At 43.0% G+C, this 22,042-nt stretch overlaps 1 protein-coding gene across 1 annotated transcript in view; it reads right to left on the reverse strand.

Moving 5' to 3' along the window:
* Positions 1 to 22,042, reverse strand: part of LOC144690565 (rho guanine nucleotide exchange factor 10-like protein) — a 173,129-nt gene that overhangs the window by 29,825 nt on the left and 121,262 nt on the right. The window contains exons 17-23 of the mRNA XM_078558178.1: positions 18,065 to 18,210; positions 16,185 to 16,363; positions 15,227 to 15,342; positions 12,383 to 12,510; positions 9,261 to 9,361; positions 7,026 to 7,147; positions 37 to 123 (exon numbers count right to left, since the gene is read on the reverse strand). Of these exons, the coding sequence (XP_078414304.1) occupies positions 37 to 123; positions 7,026 to 7,147; positions 9,261 to 9,361; positions 12,383 to 12,510; positions 15,227 to 15,342; positions 16,185 to 16,363; positions 18,065 to 18,210 (879 nt within the window). The remainder of the gene's footprint in view (positions 1 to 36; positions 124 to 7,025; positions 7,148 to 9,260; positions 9,362 to 12,382; positions 12,511 to 15,226; positions 15,343 to 16,184; positions 16,364 to 18,064; positions 18,211 to 22,042) is intronic.

A 22,042-nucleotide genomic window follows, 5' to 3' on the forward strand; every position in this document is an offset into this window, starting at 1 on the left:
CACCAGCTGCTTCCTACTACTGTTACAATTACTTACCCAAAGATATCCCTGTGCCAGGCAGGTACTGGCAATGGAAATCCCAAGTAGGGATGATTGCACTGGAGTGTGAAGGGCTGCTTCAGGCTGGATGGAGAGAAAGATGTTTTTGTACAGTTAATATATACACACATATACTCTTTTTTTCACAGCCCCAGGTGGACCACACAAAGACCCCACCTACTCCAATCTCAATGAGTAGAATGATCCTCATTCTCCAAATGAAGATATCCTTACAATGTGGCAGCAACAGCCATATGTACTTGCTATTGTTCTCGTCAATACAATTATACAAGTCACAGTCAACAACGGTCTTGGGGATGTCAATATTGCAAATGCCACTCTCTCTTCTCACTTTGTATACTTCAACAGCATTCATGGCATGGATTCTCTGAAATTTCCGAAGCTCATAATATACCATTTCATACACACTTCAAACTCCCTGCACCCTCAGGTATCAAAATCAGCTTCATCACATCCTGTTGCACTCATCTACAAAACTGAAACTTTTGAATGAATAAAAAGATCTATCAATCAATTTCTGGCCTTGCCCCAGTAAAGCTTGGTGCCACTAAACTCACTGCTGCTGAATTTACCTCAGCTTCACATCAATTCTTTTTGATGATTTTGGCCTTCATTCTAATCTAGGATTCTCAAATTTTAAAAAAAACTTATGGATCTATGCAGTGTAAACACAAGGGCTCTGCAATTTTTCATTAGGTTTACCCAAAGCAAACAGAACAAATCACCCCCTCAACTACTCCAGCATTGTGCTCAGCACCTCACTGGCACCATTTCAATTGGAGTCACAAATCAATACTGCTCAAAATCTTAACAAAAGTCCCGAACTCTGAAAACTAAAGAAATGGCCAAACTTGGAGAGGTGTGACAATTGCTCCCTTCCAGTTCACCTTCCCCCTCCCAGCACTCACCCTATGTTTCACCAGCAAGCTGCCTGGGGGAGACGCTTGCTAATTACTAGCAGCTTTCTGGGCTTATTAAAAATTAACCCCAAGGGGCCAATATCTGGGATTTTCATAGCTCTTCTACCAAAACTTTGTGACAGACAGGTTAAGAGAACACGTAGAATTATACCACCCCCAACACCATCCCCCACCCCCCCATCACCACCACCACCACCGCTCCCACGGCACCCCCCTCCCCAACACCGCCCCCTGCCCCAAATGGACTGCAGCTTCCTTCATTGTAAAGAGTGTGTAATCGCTTCAGAAGGTCAGCAGACAGACCCAGTGGAGTCTCCAGAAGGGTGCATTTCTAACACTGAAACGGATTCAACTTATTCTAGAATCCCTGGAATAGTAATAGTTGTCACAATTGTTTTCAACATTCATACTTGAACATTTTAACCACTCTTGAGCAAATAGTTAATGCACAGGAAAAAGATACAAGCTCCTGCATACTGCCAGACTAGGAAAGTTCAACACTCGGTCAACTTTATTAGTTGACCATAGTCATGGCAGCCAGCAGGATGTGTTATAATTGGCCTCAGGATACCTGGGCCAAAAGAGGATGAGCCAATTCTTGCTTCCAAATGTGGGCTCATGCACTTACATGCCAGTACAGAAGGTTACACATTGCAACCTTGGCAATTGCAGTCACTTGCCAGACCCAAAATACATAAGATTTAATACAGTTCATAGTCATAACTTGTTGGCAGCTGCTGCTCCATTCAGTCTCTGATGATCAGGGGATCTTGAAGCTGAAGAAGGGAATTGATATCAAAGAAACATTCGGAACATTCAGACAGAGCATTGTTGTAGTCAGTCAAACCATCTTTTATCTATTTCTAGGACTCCATTACACATCTTGCATTATCCATTAGCAAGCAAATGCTCCTCAAGAAAGAAAGACAGGTTTCAATTGAAGTGGCTAATCTAGGAGTTGTCGTTAAGATAAAAATGCCGTACCCAACCCCATACCTCCGCAGAAGACCGCTTGAAGTTTCACTGCCGATTCTCACCCTGGCAAGTGGCAGTTTGAAGAATATGCTGGAGTTCAACTTCTTTGAAGCAAACTTGTAAAATGGCTATCACTTTGGGTGAGCATTCCTCCCATTCCCATCCAAAAATAAAAGTACAGTATTAGTGCTTGGCTGTTTCATAGTACAGGAGCTGAAACTGGTTGGTACAGGGAGACTAAAAGTTTCCTGGACCTACTGACAACCAAAGGGTTGAGAACCAATACATGGTACACAAAGTTATGTGGGTATTCTACAGCCATCGGCTTCCCTTACATTTGATTAAAGTGCTTGGAAAATGAACACAGTGTAAAGAGTTGACAGATGGTTGAAATTTTCACACTAAAAAAAAAGTGAGGGACATAGGTAGAAGTCACTCATGCAAATTACTGTTATTTATGCTGGAATATAATTAAAAGCTGTAATTATTTATTTCTGTCAGTCAGTCACTACACAAAGCCCAGGCAGCTGCAGTTTGCATCTATGCGGTCCTCATAATTATAAAAAAATATCATTCATCTGTCTGTCAGTCACACTTTATGGAGAAGGCTAGGATCGGTGTGAGTTCAGTGCTGTCCTGGTACTCTTGTAACCATCAACTACTGGAAAAGACAATCGCGTGGTCCCAGTTTGGAGGTTGTAAGCATAATGCCCGGTGTGGACCTGAGCTGTAGAGTCAGAAAGGTCCCAGATGTGAGCCTGAGGCTTTGTTGAGTCAGCCAAGCTCAAACAAAGTAGCAATTGGGAACCCTCCAATTAGCCTCCATGTCCCAAACTCCGGAAGTTATTCAAAAAAATGTCCGCCTAGGTTCACGCACTTGATCATAATAAAGTGACTCATGGCAAAAGAACTTAACCACCTCTTTCTTCTTAAATACAGCTACAGCTCTGAAAAACCTGTTGGTCATCTGTGCCGTCAAATCTCAGGTACTCCAAAATTTTTTCTTTGCAAAATAGGATTTAATCAAGTATGGAAATATTTCCACACGGAAGCAAATCTTTATATTAAAAACAGACCAACACTCTGACTTGTATACAGACGGCACAATCACTTTCCATTTAGGTCTCTACCTCTCCATCTAACTGAATGGCTGCACCAGCCGACTTATTCTAACGTTTCATCCTCCAAGTTACTAATAATACAACACTGAATAACAACTTCATAATTAGGTAAATGCCAACACACAAATTCCATCTGTGAAATTAAATCTGCAAGTCTAGATCTAATCTGTTGGTGAACTAAAAACTGTAACCTCAAGGATTCTCTCCAAATGCTGACACTAAAGTTGATCACTGTATTGTCATTCAAAACAAACATTTGCACTTATTTATAACTGATCTATTTTTTTTATTTACATACATTGCAGGATTTCCAATAACATATCTGTAATTTAATACAGAATGACTTTACTTCTATCAACTAGTTACACATACGTAGTTGTATTTAGCTGTTCATATCACTATGAATCTTTCTTGAACATCTAACTTCACAAACAAAATCAGAAAGTGCTGGAAAACTCAGCAGGTCTGGCAGCATCTGCAGGGAAAGAGAAACAGAGTTAACATTGAGTCCGTATGGCTCTTCTTCAGAGCTAAAGAGAAGCAAAATACTGCAGATGCTGGAAATCTGAAATTGCCCTGAAGAGGAGTCACTCGGACTCAAAATGTTAACTCCTTTCTCTCTCCACAGATGCTATCAGACCTGCTGAGTTTTCCAGCATTTTCTGTTCTTATTTCAGGCTTCCAGTGTCCGCAGTATTTTGCTTTTAACCTCACAAATAGATCTGCCTATCCCACAAGTTTCACTTTAACAGGAGTTTCAATTTAGCAGTCAGCCTGGGTCAGTGGTCGCACTGTTGCTTAAATTAGAAGGTTGTGTGTTCTATCACCCCTGAGACCTGAAACGCCTAATCTAGGCTGACACTCCAGTGTAATATTGAGAGTGCTGCATAGCAGAGCTGCCATCATTTGGATGAAACATTAAACCAAAGCCCAGTCTGTCATCTCAGGTAGATATAAAAGATCCCACAACAATATTAGATAAAGAGCAGGCATATTCTGCCGGTGACTTTCCCCTCAACCAACATCACTACAGTAACTGGTCTGGCCATTTATTTAATTGCAGTTTGTGGGAGTTTGCTGCGTACCAAGTTATCAGTCTAGAGCAGTACTGGAGTCATGATCAAGGCCACTGGTATTTGGAATTCAGAGAACTACGAGTACAAATGATGCAAGGTGACCCCAAAATACTGGATTGCTGTGATCTTTCCCATTCAGTCACCATAAGTCAGTGGGCCTGAAGGCCTAACTTCTGTTTGCCTTGTTGCTGATAAAAAACCCAGAACCCTCGTGTTATTTGTGATATATATCAGGCAAGTGGAATAATTGACTTTAAAAAAAACTTCTTGGTGCCTTAGTTAAATGTTAGAAAATTTCAATGTGTTGAAAAACCAGACTGTCTGATTCAAAACTCTACAGGTGATGACCCAAAATTAGTGTTGTATTCAGGTATCACTTCTTAACTTTGTAAATCTCAGCCTTCAAGCAGTTGAACATTGGGGTGGGGAGTGATAGGTCAGCATTTCCTGGTGTAGATTCAGCATAGACACTCTACCCAAAATGCACAGAAATACCTCAAATATTTTGGCAGTTGAGAGGGAAAGGTACTGAGGAGCTGGGATTTGCTTCAGTGATATCCTTAGGGAGGCAACTGGTAGAATTATATTTCCAGTAGGCTGGAGCTGTGGGCAATGCTCAAATAAACTAGATTAATGAAAAAACAAAACAGGAACTCAGCAATAATGGTTAACAAACTGAGCAGGAAAGAGAAAAGACAACTGCAAATGCTGGCCAACAAATAATATATTTAAAAAACCAGAAGACATTGGAATTGCACAGATGTGTAGAATCTTTAATGAGAAAAGGCAACTTAAAGGTTTGGGTGAGTACCCTTCATTGGAAGGCCAACTACAGTGCAAACATCTAATTTGAACTCAGGTCAACAAGTCTGAAGTTAACTTCTCTCTCTCTTCTTGTCCCACATTAATCTAGTGCTTAAATGGGGATTGGCCTTCACTTTACAGATGGTGACAAGATAGCAGAAATATGTTCATATTGTAGCGGGCAAGAAAAGTGAAAAGAGGGATTGCCATCTCCACATTGTCATACTGGACCAACTGGTGCCAAAGAGTATTCAAAATTTTCCATTAAACAATCTTCCCTCCTCTTCTCTTGGGACATTTTACTATATTAAAAGGTGCGATATAAATATATACAAATTGTTGTTGTTGTTGTTGGAGGCGTTGACTCATGTTGAAGTACAGAACTATGGGCACTTGCCAGATTATATCAGTACCTTGACCAAAGGCCCAGTCTTTGTGCGTTAGCTTAAAATGTCCCATCTGACCTTTGGACTGTTCTCACATAGCATGCGCACACTTTAGCGGGCTGGATCACTGAATCACATAAAAGGGACCGATCGCTCTGTGCCACGCAGCCAGCTTGCCTCTTCAAGCCACCCATGCACAAGCAAATCATGAATAAAATGTAATGTTTTAAAAAGTCATCAGCCAAATGTTCCATCCAGCTTCATTCATTACAGTCTGCTTCCAGCTTCCAATTAGCATTTAGATTAACATTGGATTTCAGACAGCAATTCAGAGGTTGCTAAACTTTAATCTTATCCCTAGGTAATTGGCCATAGACCACAAAAGGCCATAAGCATCTCTCTCCATTAGAGAGACAATTGGACATATATAGCTCAAGGGGCACCACTTTGCAAGTGTGGGGCAAGGTAAGAACTTCAATAGCCAGTACTAGGATTGAACCTGTGTCATAGGCATCATTCTGCATCACACTTTAGCCATCCAAGCTAAGCACCTCCCCATCCACCCCATTAATTTCAAAAATTAGAATCAGAAAGGTACAGAGTGATTGCCCAAACAAGGGCATTGGTGGGATGAGCAAGAATAAAATATTGCTACAACCAATTTGTTCCTCACTCACACCACACCACCCCAACCCGAGGAGAAATAATCTGATTAATTGTTAATAAAGACTGGGCATTTATTTCTGGGGTCACTCACAGGCTCCAACATCTAGAACATATTTTTCTTCAGCATCCAGAGTTACTGTTAAGTTGCTAAATGCATCAAAGTAGTTTGCATTGCAATGGTGTGCAAATTGACCATTATTTCATCATCTCTGACCAATAGGAATTGTAAATTCAAAGGGGAGCATACCTAAACACACGGTTTCACCTGTGATAATAACTTGGAAGTATAAATTGAATATGTCTGCCTGTATTTGAAGCCAAAATGCAGATCATTTGCACAGATTCAAAATAATGAGCAATCAAGGTACATTATTCTCTGTGGTGAAAGATTCAAAGACAAGATTAACATTAGGAAGACAGGACTGCGAAGGTGGAGAAAGTCATCAGGGAAGGCCATTGAAGTGGACCGTGGAAATGGTTTTAAGATTTCTGGGGAGAGAAGGAACTAAGCAATATTGCTTCAAGGCAGATATGTGGGGCTCATCTATAGAAAATTGTTTTGGTTTAAGTTGCCTAATGGCTTTTTCCTGCTTTAAAAATCCAACCATTTAGCAGTAACTTGCACCAAGGGAACTTGCTACAAATGACGACTGGAATCGGCTCATGTAGAGACCTTGGTGTACAGAACATGGATTTTGAATAGAGAATATTGTAATTCTGAAAAAATATTCTCAAAAGCATAGTCAGATTATGCAAAGCCGTGTTAGCTGTAGCTCAGTGGTAACACTTGCACTGCAACAGTGATTCCTACTTCAAAAAGTACTTCATTGGCTGCAAAACACTTTGCGATGCCCTGAGGTTACAAAAAGCATTATTATAAATGCAAATTTCTCCCTTTTAAAGGCCACAACATAAAAACCAAGATTAAAACATATACAGATGATTAAATATGTAACAAATAAAGATTCTTTTTAAAAAGAGACTATGGAACCTCTTGGTGCTATCTCTTTCACTTACTTTCAGGTCCTGACATTTTGAGCCATACATGGGCATACGACAGGCAAGCAAAGGGCACCAAAATGGTGCTTTTGTTTTTCCATCATCCTCAATACAGAACCAGCCAGGCTGGTTATCTTTTGCTGTGGATGAGGGAGAGAGAAAAAAAATCAGGCACTTATCAAGAGGTTTAGAACCACAGGCTCTAAGCCTACTGCATGATATTCAGAACACTTCAAGCATCAAATTCCCAGCACTAATTCTAACTCAATTCAGTTATAATTGGTTTCAAGTGGTTCAAAATATGATCTAGTGAATGTTCTTTGTACAATTGCCCAGCCTTCTCCTTCCTGACATGACTGATTTGTTTTAGGGGACTGTTTTACAGCTTCTGATCACCCTCTGGTACCTTGTTCATGTGGTTATTCATCACACGTGAACCTTAACCATGTCACAAAGCTTTTCACACCCATGGACACCTCAAGGTAGAGCTCAAATCAGCTGCCACTCGAAGTTTACACTTGCATTTTGTAGCTCCAGTTGTGATAACCCTATTCTTGCCCCGAGCTGTGTTCGCCTCATTCAGCAGCTGATGGGAGGTCAAATTCAGCAGCCTCCTAGTTGGTGTGCTTCAGTGTTACACCAATCAATGCATTTATAACAGCAGCCTTCAAGAGAACGGATCCTTTAAATACTGATTACAAAGTCCTGTTGCAGATGTGGTGATCAAAGAGGAGGGTCTGCACTAAACAACTCCACACAATTCCCATTCAGCCATTATTAGATATTCTTTCAATTCAGGAGAGTGGTCAAGGGACTATTTTGTGGCCCACGTAGGCTGAAAACCATTACAATCCATTCTATGCAATGAAAAGCCGAGTATCATTTTGCTAATGTTTTATAAATTGCTGGTGTCTTTTAATTAAGTGTCCTCAATATGAAGAGACACCTACACACCTTAATGGTGCGGCTAATCAATCTCACTAACAAGCTGACAGGTCAAATTTATGAAGTGAATCCTGTCAGATGTGGCAATTATTTGGTACCAATGTACGCAATGCTTAGCAGGAGGTGTCCATCGCATCAGGTTGATTCAGAGCATGCTATAATTGTTCAACAAGGTACTGGGAAAGTAGGGGGTGAACAACACTCAGGGATCACTTCACCATCTGCTAGTGAAGCATAAATGAGTGTTACATCCATTAGTATTCTGCTTTCCTTCCAGTAAAATGAAAAAGTATCTGCTTTGAAGTACTGCACTTGTTTCTGCTCACACTCCAGGCTAAGACTAAGGTTGCCACCCATTAGTGCAGCACTGAGCTGTTTTGAGCAGCCTGTTGCTAACTTGCTAAATCTAAACTGAGCTCCAAACTCTGATTTTCTTGTAAAAGTGCCTTTTTTTGCCAATTTTTATTCTTTCATGGGATGTGGACATCGCTGACAAAACCAGCATGTGTTGCCTGTCCCTAATTGCCCTTGACATTTCGGAGGACAGCCAAGAGCCAACCACATTGCTGTGGGTCTGGAGGCACATGTAGGCCAGACTGGGTAAGGATGGCCGATTTCCTTCTCTAAAGGATATTAGTGAGCCAGATGGGTTTTTTCCACAATCGATGATGGCTTTGTGGTCAACATTACCGAGCTTTACGCTCCAGATTTATTATTTGCATTTAGATTCCATCAGTTGCCTTGGTAGGGTTTGAACCCACACCCCTAGAGAATTAGCTTGGACCTCTGGATTACTAGTTTAGTGACATTACCATTATGTCACCATTTCCCCCTTTACGCCTGGAAGTAAGATCAAGTGATCTTTATTTTCTGCAACTAGAACACAAGCTATGAATCTACACCCTGTCTTGCCCCACTGAGGTCAACAACCAATAATACAAGGATCAGGATATTTACTGGAGCTCGTACACCTTCTGCATATCTGGTCACCTTTCAAAGCATGGCTAGATTACCAAGTCAAAACTAAGATGCATCTAAGCTATATCTAAATATTCCACCCACTCACTACAACATTGCTGTAGGTAGTCACAGGGAAGTTGCACAGTCTAGAATCATTCTGCCTGCTCAACATTGTGAATGCACGGGTATGTGTACATGCACAAGACAAATTCAAGTGCCTGTCAACAAAGGGACTTAAATTCACAGCCAGGGGTGTGAGAAGCAAGACAACATAATCTCTTACTGTTCAGTTAGAAAGTGGGGTGTGGGCAGGGGTAACATTTCAGTTATCTCCAGACCATTACCTACTTAGTGCAACTTTAGCCATATGTAGCCGATTCACCCAGGAGATTTTACTGCGAGCGTTCGGAGTGTTAAATACCACCATAAAGCTGACTGGCCTTCCAGACCTTTAGCAAAAAAAAAGCAGAGGGGGAGGGAGAGAGAGAGAGAGAGAGAGAGAGAGAGAGAGAAAGAATTAATCACAGTGCAGTTTACTGGTCAGCAGAAATCTTCAACAGCTCTCAGAAAAGTAAAGCAAGAGATTTTTTGTTATTATTAGGTTGTTTCCATACGACTCTCAGAGAACAAGCTTTTGAAGGCTGCTGTAAATTATAGATTAAAAGCTAAGCCTTTCTATAACCTCCGGAAAGGCATTTCTGGAAGCAGATTTAGAAAACTGCATCTTTTAAAAATGAAGAACTTTTCGCTAAATCAGTTATTAAATAAGACGTTTAATACCCAATGCAGCAGAGATACATTTTTATTAAGAAACTTTAACCCATCACATTAAAAAACGTGTCATTCAACATATTTAGGTCTTCCAACACATCAGTTGGGAGCCCATCACATATCCTTGGCCTGAGAAAAGTAATCCGGTTTAGTTGATGTTCATGCAGTCTGCCAGTGATACATGTTCAGCACATCGCTTAACAGTGTATTTAATTAGAAAAACACAACTCATCCAAGTGGAATCAAGCTTCAGTAGTTTCTTTTGGTCATTTTCTCCCTTCCTCAATTGGAGATACTAATTATTCCAGGGATATAGTCCCAAGAACACTAGTAGTCTTTGGGTAGCTTACCCCAGCAGCTTAGCTTTGTCTGCAAATCGAAATTATATGCTAGTGGGCTATTGCACTGTGAAGGGCATCATATCCAAGTCCAATCCCTTCCTCAGCCGATTCCAACACAAAGATACTTTCCAGCCAGGGAGGTGGGGGCAGAGCGGGAAAGAACTCACTGGATCATGATCAGAGGCAAGAACCCTGACTGATTTGCCCCGTTCCCTAATCCAAGGCAGCAGAGACCAAGTGTAGCAGCCCCAATGTTTGCTGCGGCTGAAATAAAAACCTCTTAATCTACACGGTTCAGATATGCATTCCCTTTAACAACTCAGCTTTTGACAGAGTTTGAATACACAGGGCAAAGATTTTTAGCCCTCACTGGCTGGTGTGCCTGTTCCCCGGCTCCGTCCTGGCCCCGGGCAATTTTCCCCGAGGCAGGGCTGGGGAGGCTGGCAGAGATACCCACCCACAAGCAGCAGGTCACCGATTGCAGTGTTTTTCGGCCAGTGAAGCCTATCAAAGGAGGCCGAATGGGATTTTCCAGTTGGCCTCCAGGTTCCCAGAGGTAGCATAGGAGTATTCAGCTGCCTGGAGGTGGTCTTCCAATGTTCAGGGTGACTAACTCCCATTGGTGGCCTGCAGCCACAGTGCGCATACTCACAAAACAAAAAGCGGCAAAGGCAAGTGGAGGTTCCCAGGCTCAGTCTCCCAAAGGTCATCAGAGAAGTGAGGGACAAAAGGCGACTCTCAAAATAAAAGGACAATCCCTTAAAATACAGGACGGTTGGTAGGGTGACCAGACATCCTGGTTCAGCCGGGACAGTCTGGTTTTTCATTCCACGTCCTGGTGTCCCAACCATTTCTTCAAAATGGTTCAGATGTCCCGGCTTTCAGCTTTCTCATTTATTTGCAGGAACGGAACAAGTTCGAGTTGAACTTAGGTTTCTGCATGCATCTTAAGTGCACCGCATTGCCCTGCAGTCGGCGTAGCTTGTGTGTTGCTTTGCCCCACAGCACAACATTACACTTCTGGATAACACAGTGTGCTAACGGGTGAGGGGGGGGGGGGGGGCAGAAAATGGGCAGCAAGGAGCACTTGTCTGAGTTCTTTACATCTGCAGAGTGGGGTTTCCTCAGGACCTGGCAGGAAGTGAAGTGAACTTTGAAAAGGAGTTGTTGCACCGGAGAAACTGTAAAGGGAAACTTATTTGTGTTGTGAGGTAGCATTAGTTTGCACTTTCAAAAATTTGGTCACCCTGCCAGTGCTGCAGGCAGGCTTAAAGGGCTCGCACCCCCCCCCCCCCCACATCCCTGCATGCAGGCTACCCTGTGAAGGACACACACCACCCCCTTCCCAATCACCCTCCGCAGCGGTGGCCTTGTTGCAAAAGCTTTTTTTTTAAAAATGGAGAGGGGTTACTCCATTATGGGGTGTGGCATCCTGCTGCTGCTTTCAAGCTGGAAAGCCTCTTATTTTCCCCTCCAGCTTCAAGAGCCACCACTGTCCTGAATTGGACAGCAAACCTGCTCTGACTATTATCTGGCTGTCCTGGGGAAAATCCCAATGGATGACTGTTTCCCCACATAGTGCAGGCTTCTGACCCCCATTTGAGCCTGAGGGCGGGGTTCATAAGCCCAAAGTCCAATTTAAAGGAAAGAGAATACAGCTTATCCTATTGAAACCAGGCGAACATCATCTCCCATATCCCTTTACCCGCTCCTCATCACTAGCTCACAGCACATGCAACATGGAGTCATCCAGACCCACCTCGCATGGCTAGTCTTATTCATCTTTCCCTTCAACATCATCATCGTCTGAAAAAGCAGCATCAAAAATAACCAACCCTATAGTATTGAAAAAGGAGACACTCAACTACTGCTGCAAATGTGAAGCAGAAAACAGGCAATGCTGCAAACACACAGCAGGTCAGCCAGCATCTGAAAGGCAAAATAAAAAAAAGTCACATTTTGGGTGGGACCATTCAGCACAATGTTCACGATCAGACAGGTGAAGACTGGCCAAAGAAAAGAACAGAAGGAAGCCAAGGGTACAGAAATGCTAGCGACTTCTCGCAAACAGACAGCTGGTTTATTCAACAATCTGTCTGCCAAAAAAAGTAACCAGAATTACTGTGTCCTTTAGAAAACATTTTATGGCATCATATCTGCAGGCTGTAATTAAAAGAAAAACAACCTGCAATCAAATTAAAAGGAATTTTTTTCTCAACTAATCCATTTGCCACAGAAATTGAGAAACAGAAATATAAATAGTCAAAATTAAAATTACTCTGCCAACTTGTTCACAAATAACATGTTAATTTGCTGGTTGGGTTCTCCTCTGACCCCTCCCACCCTACCCCTGCTTACTTGTCTGGTTTCCCTGGCAACAGGAGACGGAGACGACACTTGTTTGCTGATTGGATCTCGTCCTCTTTAATCCTGATCAATCTCTGGAGAGCTCGGGTCCAATCCTGGGCTACAATGAGATTTAGATTCTGGGAAATGGGACAGATCAGAATAAGCCATCTAGGACTGACAGCATGAGTATTATTATAGAGACAGCGTGAAGAAACCTGGGCAAAAGGTAAGCCCGTTTTATCACTTTAAGGAGTCAAAGTTACACAAGTAGAAAAGGGTCATTATACTCAACTAACTGTCCCCCTCAGTCATGAGGAAACCCTGCCTCTCCCTCTTCTCACCAAATCCCTCAATCCCTTGGCTCAGCGCTTGAACCTTCGACCAAACAGCCACTTCAATGTCCCTTCCTTGTCATCTATTCCACGGTTTAGTTATTCTTAGGGTGAAGAACTTTTCCTTCAAGGTCATGTTCTTAATTCCCCCCCCCCCCACCATAAAGGGCTCATTAGGAATTTTGCTCTAGCGAACAACTGCTTGGGTCCACTTGGTGAATCCGTTCCTCAAGTGTGGAAATTACAGAACCACCTCCGTGAGCCACTGTCCCCTTTTTCAAAGCTATGGGCAGACCTTGGCATGAGATTTTTCAATATGAGAAAAATATTCCATAGTGAACAATTTGAAGCATCGCTCACTGAGTGATCGAGAGCTGACATCCTTCTTTTGCAGATACACCATTGAAGCATTGCCTCTGTTACAGATATCAATGAGTGGTATGGCAGCCTCACTGCAATCTGCAGCAGACACACGCTTGAGGAGCAACTAAAGACCGGTCAGTGGCTTCCAACTCCACAGAAGGACAGACTGCAGCTCTGGTTACAGATTAGACAGTACCCAGTGTACCAGGATTCAGACCCCAGCAGTTAGGGAGAAAAGGCAGACTTGTATTTATATAACACCTTTCACAGCTTCAGGACATCCTAAAGTGCTTCCTAGCCGACGAACCAGTATTGGAAGTGAGTCACTGTTACAAAGTTAGGAAATGCGGTAGAAAACGTGCGCACAGCAAACTCCCACCAGCAGCAAAATGATAACAACATATAAAGTGATGCTGGTTGAGGGATAAACGTTGGTCAGCACACCAGAGCGAACTTTGCTGTTCTTCTTTGAATAGTGTCGTGGGTCATAGGGGCCCAGCCACATGGCCAGAGCGGGGTGGCTTTGATTTGACACCTCAACCACAATACAGCACCTCAGATCACAGAATCACAGTGCAGAAGAGGCCCTTCAGCCCATCAAGTCTGCACTGACACGTGAGAAACACCTGACCTAACTACCTAATCCCATTTACCAGCACTTAGCCCAGAGCCTTGAATGTCATGACGTGCCAAGTGCTCATCCAGGTACTTTTTAAAGTATGTGAGGCAACCTGTCTCCACCACCCTCCTAGGCAGTGCATTCCAGACCCTCACCACCCTCTGGGTAAAAAAGTTTTTCCTCACATCCCCCCTAAACCTCCTGCCCCTCACCTTGAACTTGTGTCCCCTTGTGACTGACCCTTCAACTAAGGGGTACAGCTGCTCCCTATCCACCCTGTCCATGCCCCTCATTATCTTGTACACCTCGATCAGGTCGCCCCTCAGTCTTCTCTGCTCCAACAAAAACAACCCAAGTCTATCCAACCTCTCTTCATAACTTAAATGTTTCATCCCAGGCAACATCCTGGTGAATGTCCTCTGCACCCCCTCCAGTGCAATCACATCCTTCCTATAATGTGACGACCAGAACTGCACACAGTACTCCAGCTGTGGCCTCACCAAGGTTCTATACAACTCCAACATGACCTCCCTACTTTTGTAATCTATGCCTCGATTGATAAAGGCAAGTGTCCCATATGCCTTTTTCACCACCCCACTGACATGCCCCTCTGCCTTCAGAGATCTATGGACACACACGCCAAGGTCCCTTTGTTCCTCAGAACTTCTTAGTGTCATGCCGCTCATTGAATACTTCCTTGTCAAATTACTCCTTCCAAAGTGTATCACCTCACACTTTTCAGGGTTAAATTCCATTTGCCACTTATCTGCCCATTTGACCATCCCGTCTATATCTTCCTGTAGCCCAAGACAGTCAACCTCACTGTTAACCACCCAGCCAATCTTTGTGTCATCCGCAGACTTACTAATCCTAACCCCCACATAGTCATCTATGTCGTTTATATAAATGACAAACAATAGGGGTACAGCACCCCCTCGGATGTCAACCTAGATTTTTTGTGCTCAAACCCCGGAGTGCTGTCTCAAAGTTTTCAGGATTTGATAGCTACCAGGTAGCTAATAAGCCAGGAGACACATCCAAGGCCCCATGGAATGGGTGAACTGCCTGACACAACAGCACATAACAGGCCTCCAAACTTGCTGCTCAGGGTCCTCGCCAGTGGGCCTTGGAGGTGGCAGCTATAGTGAAGCAGCTGCAGGAGCTCCTGCTCAGGAGTAAGCTGTCTCGAGAGCAGGGCCACCCTTTATCCAAGGCAAGAGCAGCCAACCATCAACTGGCATTATCTTCTCCCTTGATGAGGTCAGGGAGACCAAAATTTTGTAGGATGAATACACTGTGACAACTTCCAACATATCTCGCAGGATCCTTTGTACGCTGTCACACATGATCCATACAATCAGGGAGTGGAAGCCCTTCCAGCTGAGATGGACTTTCAAGTGGAAAAATCAAAGGAAATGGTTTCTGCCCCATTTTTCCGCCTACAAAGACGTCTCAATCTGACACAGAAAAGAGCCAAAAGCGGTTTGTAAATTCAGGGGTGTGCTTTTTGTTGCAAGGTCAAGAGTTCAAGAGGTATACCTGATAAATGCCATGAAGAGTATTTATAAGCTGTGATATCTGGTTCACAACAATCAGATCCTGTTGTAACTCCTGAAGCTCCTGGTAAAGCCGTGGAGGACCCATATAAATCTTACCTAAGGGAGAAAAATAAAATATATGTAAAAGGCAAGTGTCTAACACAAGGCATTTATAGACAACACAAGATATTTATAGGCAATATATAGGAACTCCAATGCACCAACAGACAATTAATGCCAGACCTGTGCACGTTTTGCCCCCTCATTTGCAGTTTCCCTTTCCTGAAGGCAACGATCCATGTGGTTTCAAAGGTATCTACTGGCCTTATGTCACCTTATGTGCTTTCTATTCTCCACGCATACGCCAAAGAAACTGTTGGCGAGGAGGAGTAGTGGGCAGAGCTCCACAGTGGAGCCCATTCCTGTCACCATGCACAAAGCTGAGCTTTCCCCGAGCAGGAGGTGGCACAGAGCCAGCAGAGTAACTCAGAGTAACTGCACATTGGGCACTGTGTCCATGACAAAGAAAGACTAATGACCTTAAATGACAACATGTAGGAATCCATTTCACCCCAGATGCAGCTATTCCTGTATCACAGAATAATATAGCATAAAAAAGGAAGCCACTCAGCCCACTATGCCAGTTCCTGGAAGGAGATATCCAATTAATCCTTGGGGCTCTTTCCCCAGTGCCCTGCAAATATTTCCACTTCAAGTAGTTAACCAATTCCCCTTTGAAAATTCTTGCTGAATCTCCTTCCACTGCCCTTTTAGGCTGTGCATCCCAGATCATAAAAATAACCATTCACCAGTACTCTCTGCTTTTTGTCCATTGGCCAGATTTTGTAACCAGGCAGCCACTGTTCCATTAGTCCCACGGGCTTCAATGTTTCCAGGGGGTCATTAATGAGACTCAAGGGAACTTCCAGTTGATAAATACACAACAAACCCAGACTTACTTGATAGAGAGGTAGAGGAGGTCTTTTTACTCCCTGGATGCTGAAAGATTATCGTATCCTTGTCATAACCTTTCCCTTCTAGGCCAACCTCCACGACCTGAACCTGCAGTAGTGGGGTGCTCCATTTCACAGTGTACTTTGGGCCTACCGGAACCAGGCTGCCAATGTCTGGCTGACCCCTAGAATAGAGATTACAGAACAGGAATGAAATGCTACAGCACAACCATTTATTGTTCACTAACAAGGGTGTTGGTGGGGTGGGGGGGGAGATAAAAAAAAGAGAGCTTGGTCCATTCCAGCTTCATTGGACAGAAAAGCAAAAAAGAAGAATGCGCCACACATCAGCTCCCTAATTAACAGAAACAATAAGACACCACAACTCATCCATGATCCTTAGAAAAAGGTTTCTTTTTTAAATTGGGGAGTGTGAGGGGGGGGGCAACTTTTATTGACTCCTTGGTTTCCAACCCAACTAAAAGCACTCATCAGTGCTGAGCAACAGTTCCACCAGTATCAGCTATCCTTGGGTACCTAACTTAGATGCCATTCTTAAATGTACACACCTGGATAGCGTTGGCAAGCTATTGACCCATGGAGAATATCTCAGCCAAGACCAATTCACTGCCCATACACCTCTGATTTCCAGCAGGGTTCACAGGACTGTGCTCAGGTGTGGGGATATTAGCCGGTTATTTTCCTGTGTTTCTCCCCAGGAGCAATGAGATCGACCTTAAGGACCTTAGCACCTCCACAAATGAGATTGGCCACCTCAGCACAGACAATAAGATTGCATCAATGACCTCCCTGTCTTGTGCGGTGATGCATTGATGCACTGGACCATGGTGGAAAAAAGCCATGTCTAATACACTTTAACAAAATTAGTTCAAGGGTGTAGAAGCAAGGTTTTACTGCAATTTTTGTTGACAGGGCATTATAGGGGAAGAAACATGAAGGAAGTCTAATAACACCAATAATAAATTCATTGCGCAACTTCAGACGGAGATTCTGTTCCCTTGTGGTACACCTCTTCCCTTCAATGTGAACTCGTGATGGAAATTTACTATAACATGTTTTCGATTAGGTGCCACACAGTAAGATGTGGATTTAAAGCTCCCACTACATAAATCTCAAATTCAGAAGAGCATTTCTGCTGCATCAGTGTAGCATTGCCACCCCAAATTACTAACCAGAAGCAGCTGCATGCCATGCGTCAATAGTCAGCACCTAGCACTGATAAGAGACTCATTTCACTTCTACAGCCAACAGATGGAGGGGGACTAGCACTAAATCTGGGCTGGATTTTAAATTAGGTCGCAGAAGTGAACCCATCCCAAAACATCCTTTACCCACGCCCATCAGATTATATGCTTCATTTACCTCGGGACCTCCATTCATCATTTGCTTGGCTATGGGTAATGTTATTCGCTCTTTTTCCCCAGTGAGAGAAAGCAAGGAAATGATTTTAAAGTGACATGGTTATCTCTTTAACAGCAAGAGAAGGGGCCCTGATGGAAGTGCTGGTTCTATACTTTTACCTCTCTGTATGGCAGTAACTGAGTCTGTAATCTGAGATTTCCCACACTGTGAGCTTCTATCATGGCACTGTAGGCACCTGCCAAATAAGGACTAGGAAAGGAACAGCACTGCAGGACAATCATGTACCAATAGCACTTATTTGCTACCATTTGAGAGACAGCAAGAGAAAGGGAGAGGGAACAATAATGAATTTCAGTTTGGTCACCATCACACAAGCAGATCATAAGTAGTGGCACAGAGGGGAAGGGAGCAGCAAGTCTGACAAGGGCTACATGTGAAGGAGAGTGGGAGGGAATACAAAGGGCCCACAAGCCATATCTGGAGTGCCAGTGTTAAATACTTACTTTACATTGATGTTGGCACAGATGAGCAGGTCATTCAGCAGGAACACACGGCGTTCCTTGGCTTTAAGTATCTGTCCCCTTTCTCCATAAACAGTCTCGGTTAGCGTCTCACACAAGACAAGCTGCCGCTGGCCAGAACTTAGCAACTGCAACAAGATCAAAAGACACATTGAAAACTGTGTGTACATTAGGTTTGCTTTCTGTGACAGGTGGTTATAAATTGATAACCTGGTTGGGGGGGTTTACAATAAAAAAAATTATCAGGAAGTGCATCCATTTGAAAACCGTGCCTGTGCAGTGGATAAGGGCAATTTACGATTTATATATAAAGCTCTTTCCTGTTTTGCTCCCTGTCACTGATCATAAAGTTGAGCCTTACAGATCGTCAAGATACCAGATTTAATGCCCAATCTGTTTGGAGTTAGCTATGTTAGACAGCGAGCAATAAAATTTATTGGATTCTCATGCCTGACAGCTAAAGACCTGGATGATAAAGTGCATGTGGGCAGATCTTAGGCGAAGACAAAATTGGCCTCAACTATGATGTCTCCCATGTTGGAGAGCTGCCAAGGTTCACTGTCTAGACCGGAATGTGATGAATAGCTACTTGGGCAATGCACTGGAGTGCTGCCCATTTTGGTGGAACTGAACCCAAATATGTAGTTGCATGGTGTATGAAGGATGACAGTTTCCCATTGATTAAGTAACCTAATGTCAATACTGCAACTTAGTTGATTAAAATTATTACACTATAGTTTCACAATTGGCAGCCACTAACACCTGGTATACAGTTCAGCATTTTTAGAACCCAACATAAATATAAAAAAGTCTGCACCTTTAGGTGAAACGGGGTGCAAAGTGGGGTTAGGGGCAAATACTTAGGTGTTCAGAATGCAAGCGGTGTATGATTTTGTCTCACTGCATGCAAGCGATGCAACATTCACTGCGCAATAATACTCTCAAACTCAGGTTGCATTGAACTTAACCGAAACTTACTTTCCCCCTAGTTTTTAATAAAGTCTGTGCCATTTACATGTGTGTCATCAAATTTGCTCATCTTCCATCACTCTGCCTTAAGCCACATGCAAACAAGCCCAATGCAGTCAGATCTGTCAGTGTCTGAAGAATGTATCCCACTGTTATACGGTGTCTGAGGGATGTCAATTGCTTGCTTATTAAATAATCCAATGTCAATGCTGCAGATTAGATGATTAAGATTATTATACTACATTTCATGATGTGGCTACTGGGCAGCCAAAAACACCCGGTAGGGTTCAGCATTCTTGGAACCCAGTCTAAATTTAAAAGAGCAATTGCATAATCTTAAGAGCACCACTGTGCTGTATTCAGCAGTTTCTGTACAGATTGTCAATTGCCCAATTCAAGTTGCAGCACATTTCCACTTAAAATGGTTGTAGTCCCACAGGAGCTGCACCAGAGCTCATCTCATGGTGCAGTTGGTAACAGTTGCTGATGTGCAATTGAGTTACACTGAGGGGGGAAGATCCTACACTTGATCCCTATCTGTGCTGAGCTGGCTCACCTCTGACAGCTTGGCAGTGGGAGGGCTACAAATTTAATTGCTGCTTAAATTTCTCCCCCCACCCCACCCCCCAACCTTCAGTCCAAGAGAGTTCCCACTCCTGATCACTATTCAAAGGGAGCCCTGCCAACGCACACACTCCAAGTCAAACTGTCTCCCGACACATTGTTGAGTGCCCTTCTGGTTCTCCAGCAAAATGACAATTAATTACATATAAACTTATACACCAAGTGCTGGCAGATCATTGGCAATATCACAGGTCAACCAACTTCCAATTTCATCCAAACTCCACACAGAGGTTGCTGAGTAACATACAGGAGTGGGAACCAGCAAAGCCTCAAACTGTCTCTCTCAGAAATGCTTGGGCCATTTGTTTGCATCGCAGGCCCTTTAATTTTTTTTTGTGCAGGAGAACATTTGGGTTGCCTTGCAGCTTAGAAGTTATAGCACAGTCGATGGTAAATGCTAAGCTGCTCAAATCCCAAAGGGCAGCTTGAAACAACCACCACAACTATTTGCAATTTATATATTTATTTCAAGATGCATTCCTTGAATTCAGTAGTAATAAGACCACTGAGTCTTATTGGTTTTTACAAAACTAAATTAAACATTTATTAATAGAATAAATGATTTTAAGCACATACATAGGTCTACAAATTACTAATATGATAACTCCTAGCTCCTCTGGTTAATCTAACTCTCAATTAAACTTCCGTTAAGTCAATAGTAAAACACTCAGATTTAAACAGACCCAGGCAAGGCACACGCCCTGGACAGTAGAATTCAAAGTAAGATTTTCCTCGGCTTCAGTACCTTGTAGACAGCAACTTGAGTCATAGATGCTGGAGGCTTTTTCACACTTGTTAGATCTTAGAACTCCTGCCCTTCTACACAGCCTTATCTCCTTTATACCTATTTTCCCCTTTGAATGCAGATTCCCACTTTTTCCACTATTGTCTTTGGACTTTACCTCTCTTGATAATAAAAATCTCATAGTACCAATTTTACCAGTAATCTCGGGAAAAATAAAACACTCGTTTCTTAACTTCTCCTGTCCCACACACAGAGCCCTACTATTACTCTACCTTACAATAACTTCCAATAATATTACGAAAATTATTATATCTCCCTGAGGGAAGTGACATTGATGGGAGTCCTGGATGTTTACTCCCCTCCCTTTCTGGGGGGGGGCGGGGGGGCCTGAAAATCAACTGTAGCAATCCTACAGCCTCGTGGGTAGCTTAGCACAGACTAGGCATCAAACTTCAGGTGTTTCTGATCTGTCTGACACAATGCCACACTGAACGGGCAGCGCAATTACCCATCACAGAAGAGCTGATTAGTTTTTTTTTTATGGATTCTAGACACAAAGGCAAAGTCTTTTTGCTATAGCCCCATTTATTCAGCCATTGAACGACTCAATCAAAAGGCAAAATGTTCTACTTGAACTAAATTGCTCGCCTCGTATAACAAGTAAAATTTGGCGGCGAATGAAGTGTCTTTAATTTGCTGACTATTGCCAATCCAGATAATCAGATGATATTCTGTGCTCAGATTATGAATTGTGTGAAGGGGACAAAAGTCCCCCGTCGAGGTAAAAGCTGCTTCTTCCGATGTTGCAGCGAGGGGGGAGTGGAGGAAAACGGAGCAAAAAGATAAGGAATCATTCCAGGTGTGTGTGTATACATCAGGGATGTTCTGTGATAATAAAAGCAACTACCCAAAACATATTTTCTACATTTATAAAACTTATGCTGGTTTCTGGCATAGCTCTACAATTCTATAATGGACAATGTATACATAAACCCAGAGCCAGATGGACCTGTTTGGTGCTATATTGATAGCAAGGCACTAATCACTCAAGGTATTGGGTAAATACATTGTGGGTACACTTATTTAGACTAGGCACATGGGAAGATTTACACATAGGTAGAAAGCTAGAAGACATCAGCAGCAGAGCTGTGTGCACATGTGCACTCTGCTCCAAAACGAAAGTGAAACTAAGACTGGATCACATGACACATTCCCCTTCTAGTGATGTCATGCTGCCATCCCTTAAAGGCATATTACAACAGGACCTGCTGCTGACCTTCCCAGGTGCTCTCCCAGCTAAAACTGTAGGCTTCCCACAGACAGAATTTAAAGACTTTACCAATGTAAAAGGAAAGATAATAAATGGGCAACAGATCATTTTCTTTGTTTTTATGCATTCTTTCATGAGATGTGGCGTCGCTGGCAAAGCCAGCATTTGTTACCCATCCCTAATTGCCCTTGAACTGAATGACTTGCCAGGCTATTTCAGAGGGCAATTAAGAGTCAATCACATTGCTTTGGTCTGGAGTCACACATAGGCCAAACCACGTGAGGATGGCAGATTTCCTTCCCTAAATGTTATTAGTGAACCAGGTAGGTTTTTACGACAATCAATGACCACC

The sequence above is a fragment of the Cetorhinus maximus genome, chromosome 15 (genome assembly GCF_964194155.1).
Source record: "Cetorhinus maximus chromosome 15, sCetMax3.hap1.1, whole genome shotgun sequence".
Taxonomy (NCBI): domain Eukaryota; kingdom Metazoa; phylum Chordata; class Chondrichthyes; order Lamniformes; family Cetorhinidae; genus Cetorhinus; species Cetorhinus maximus.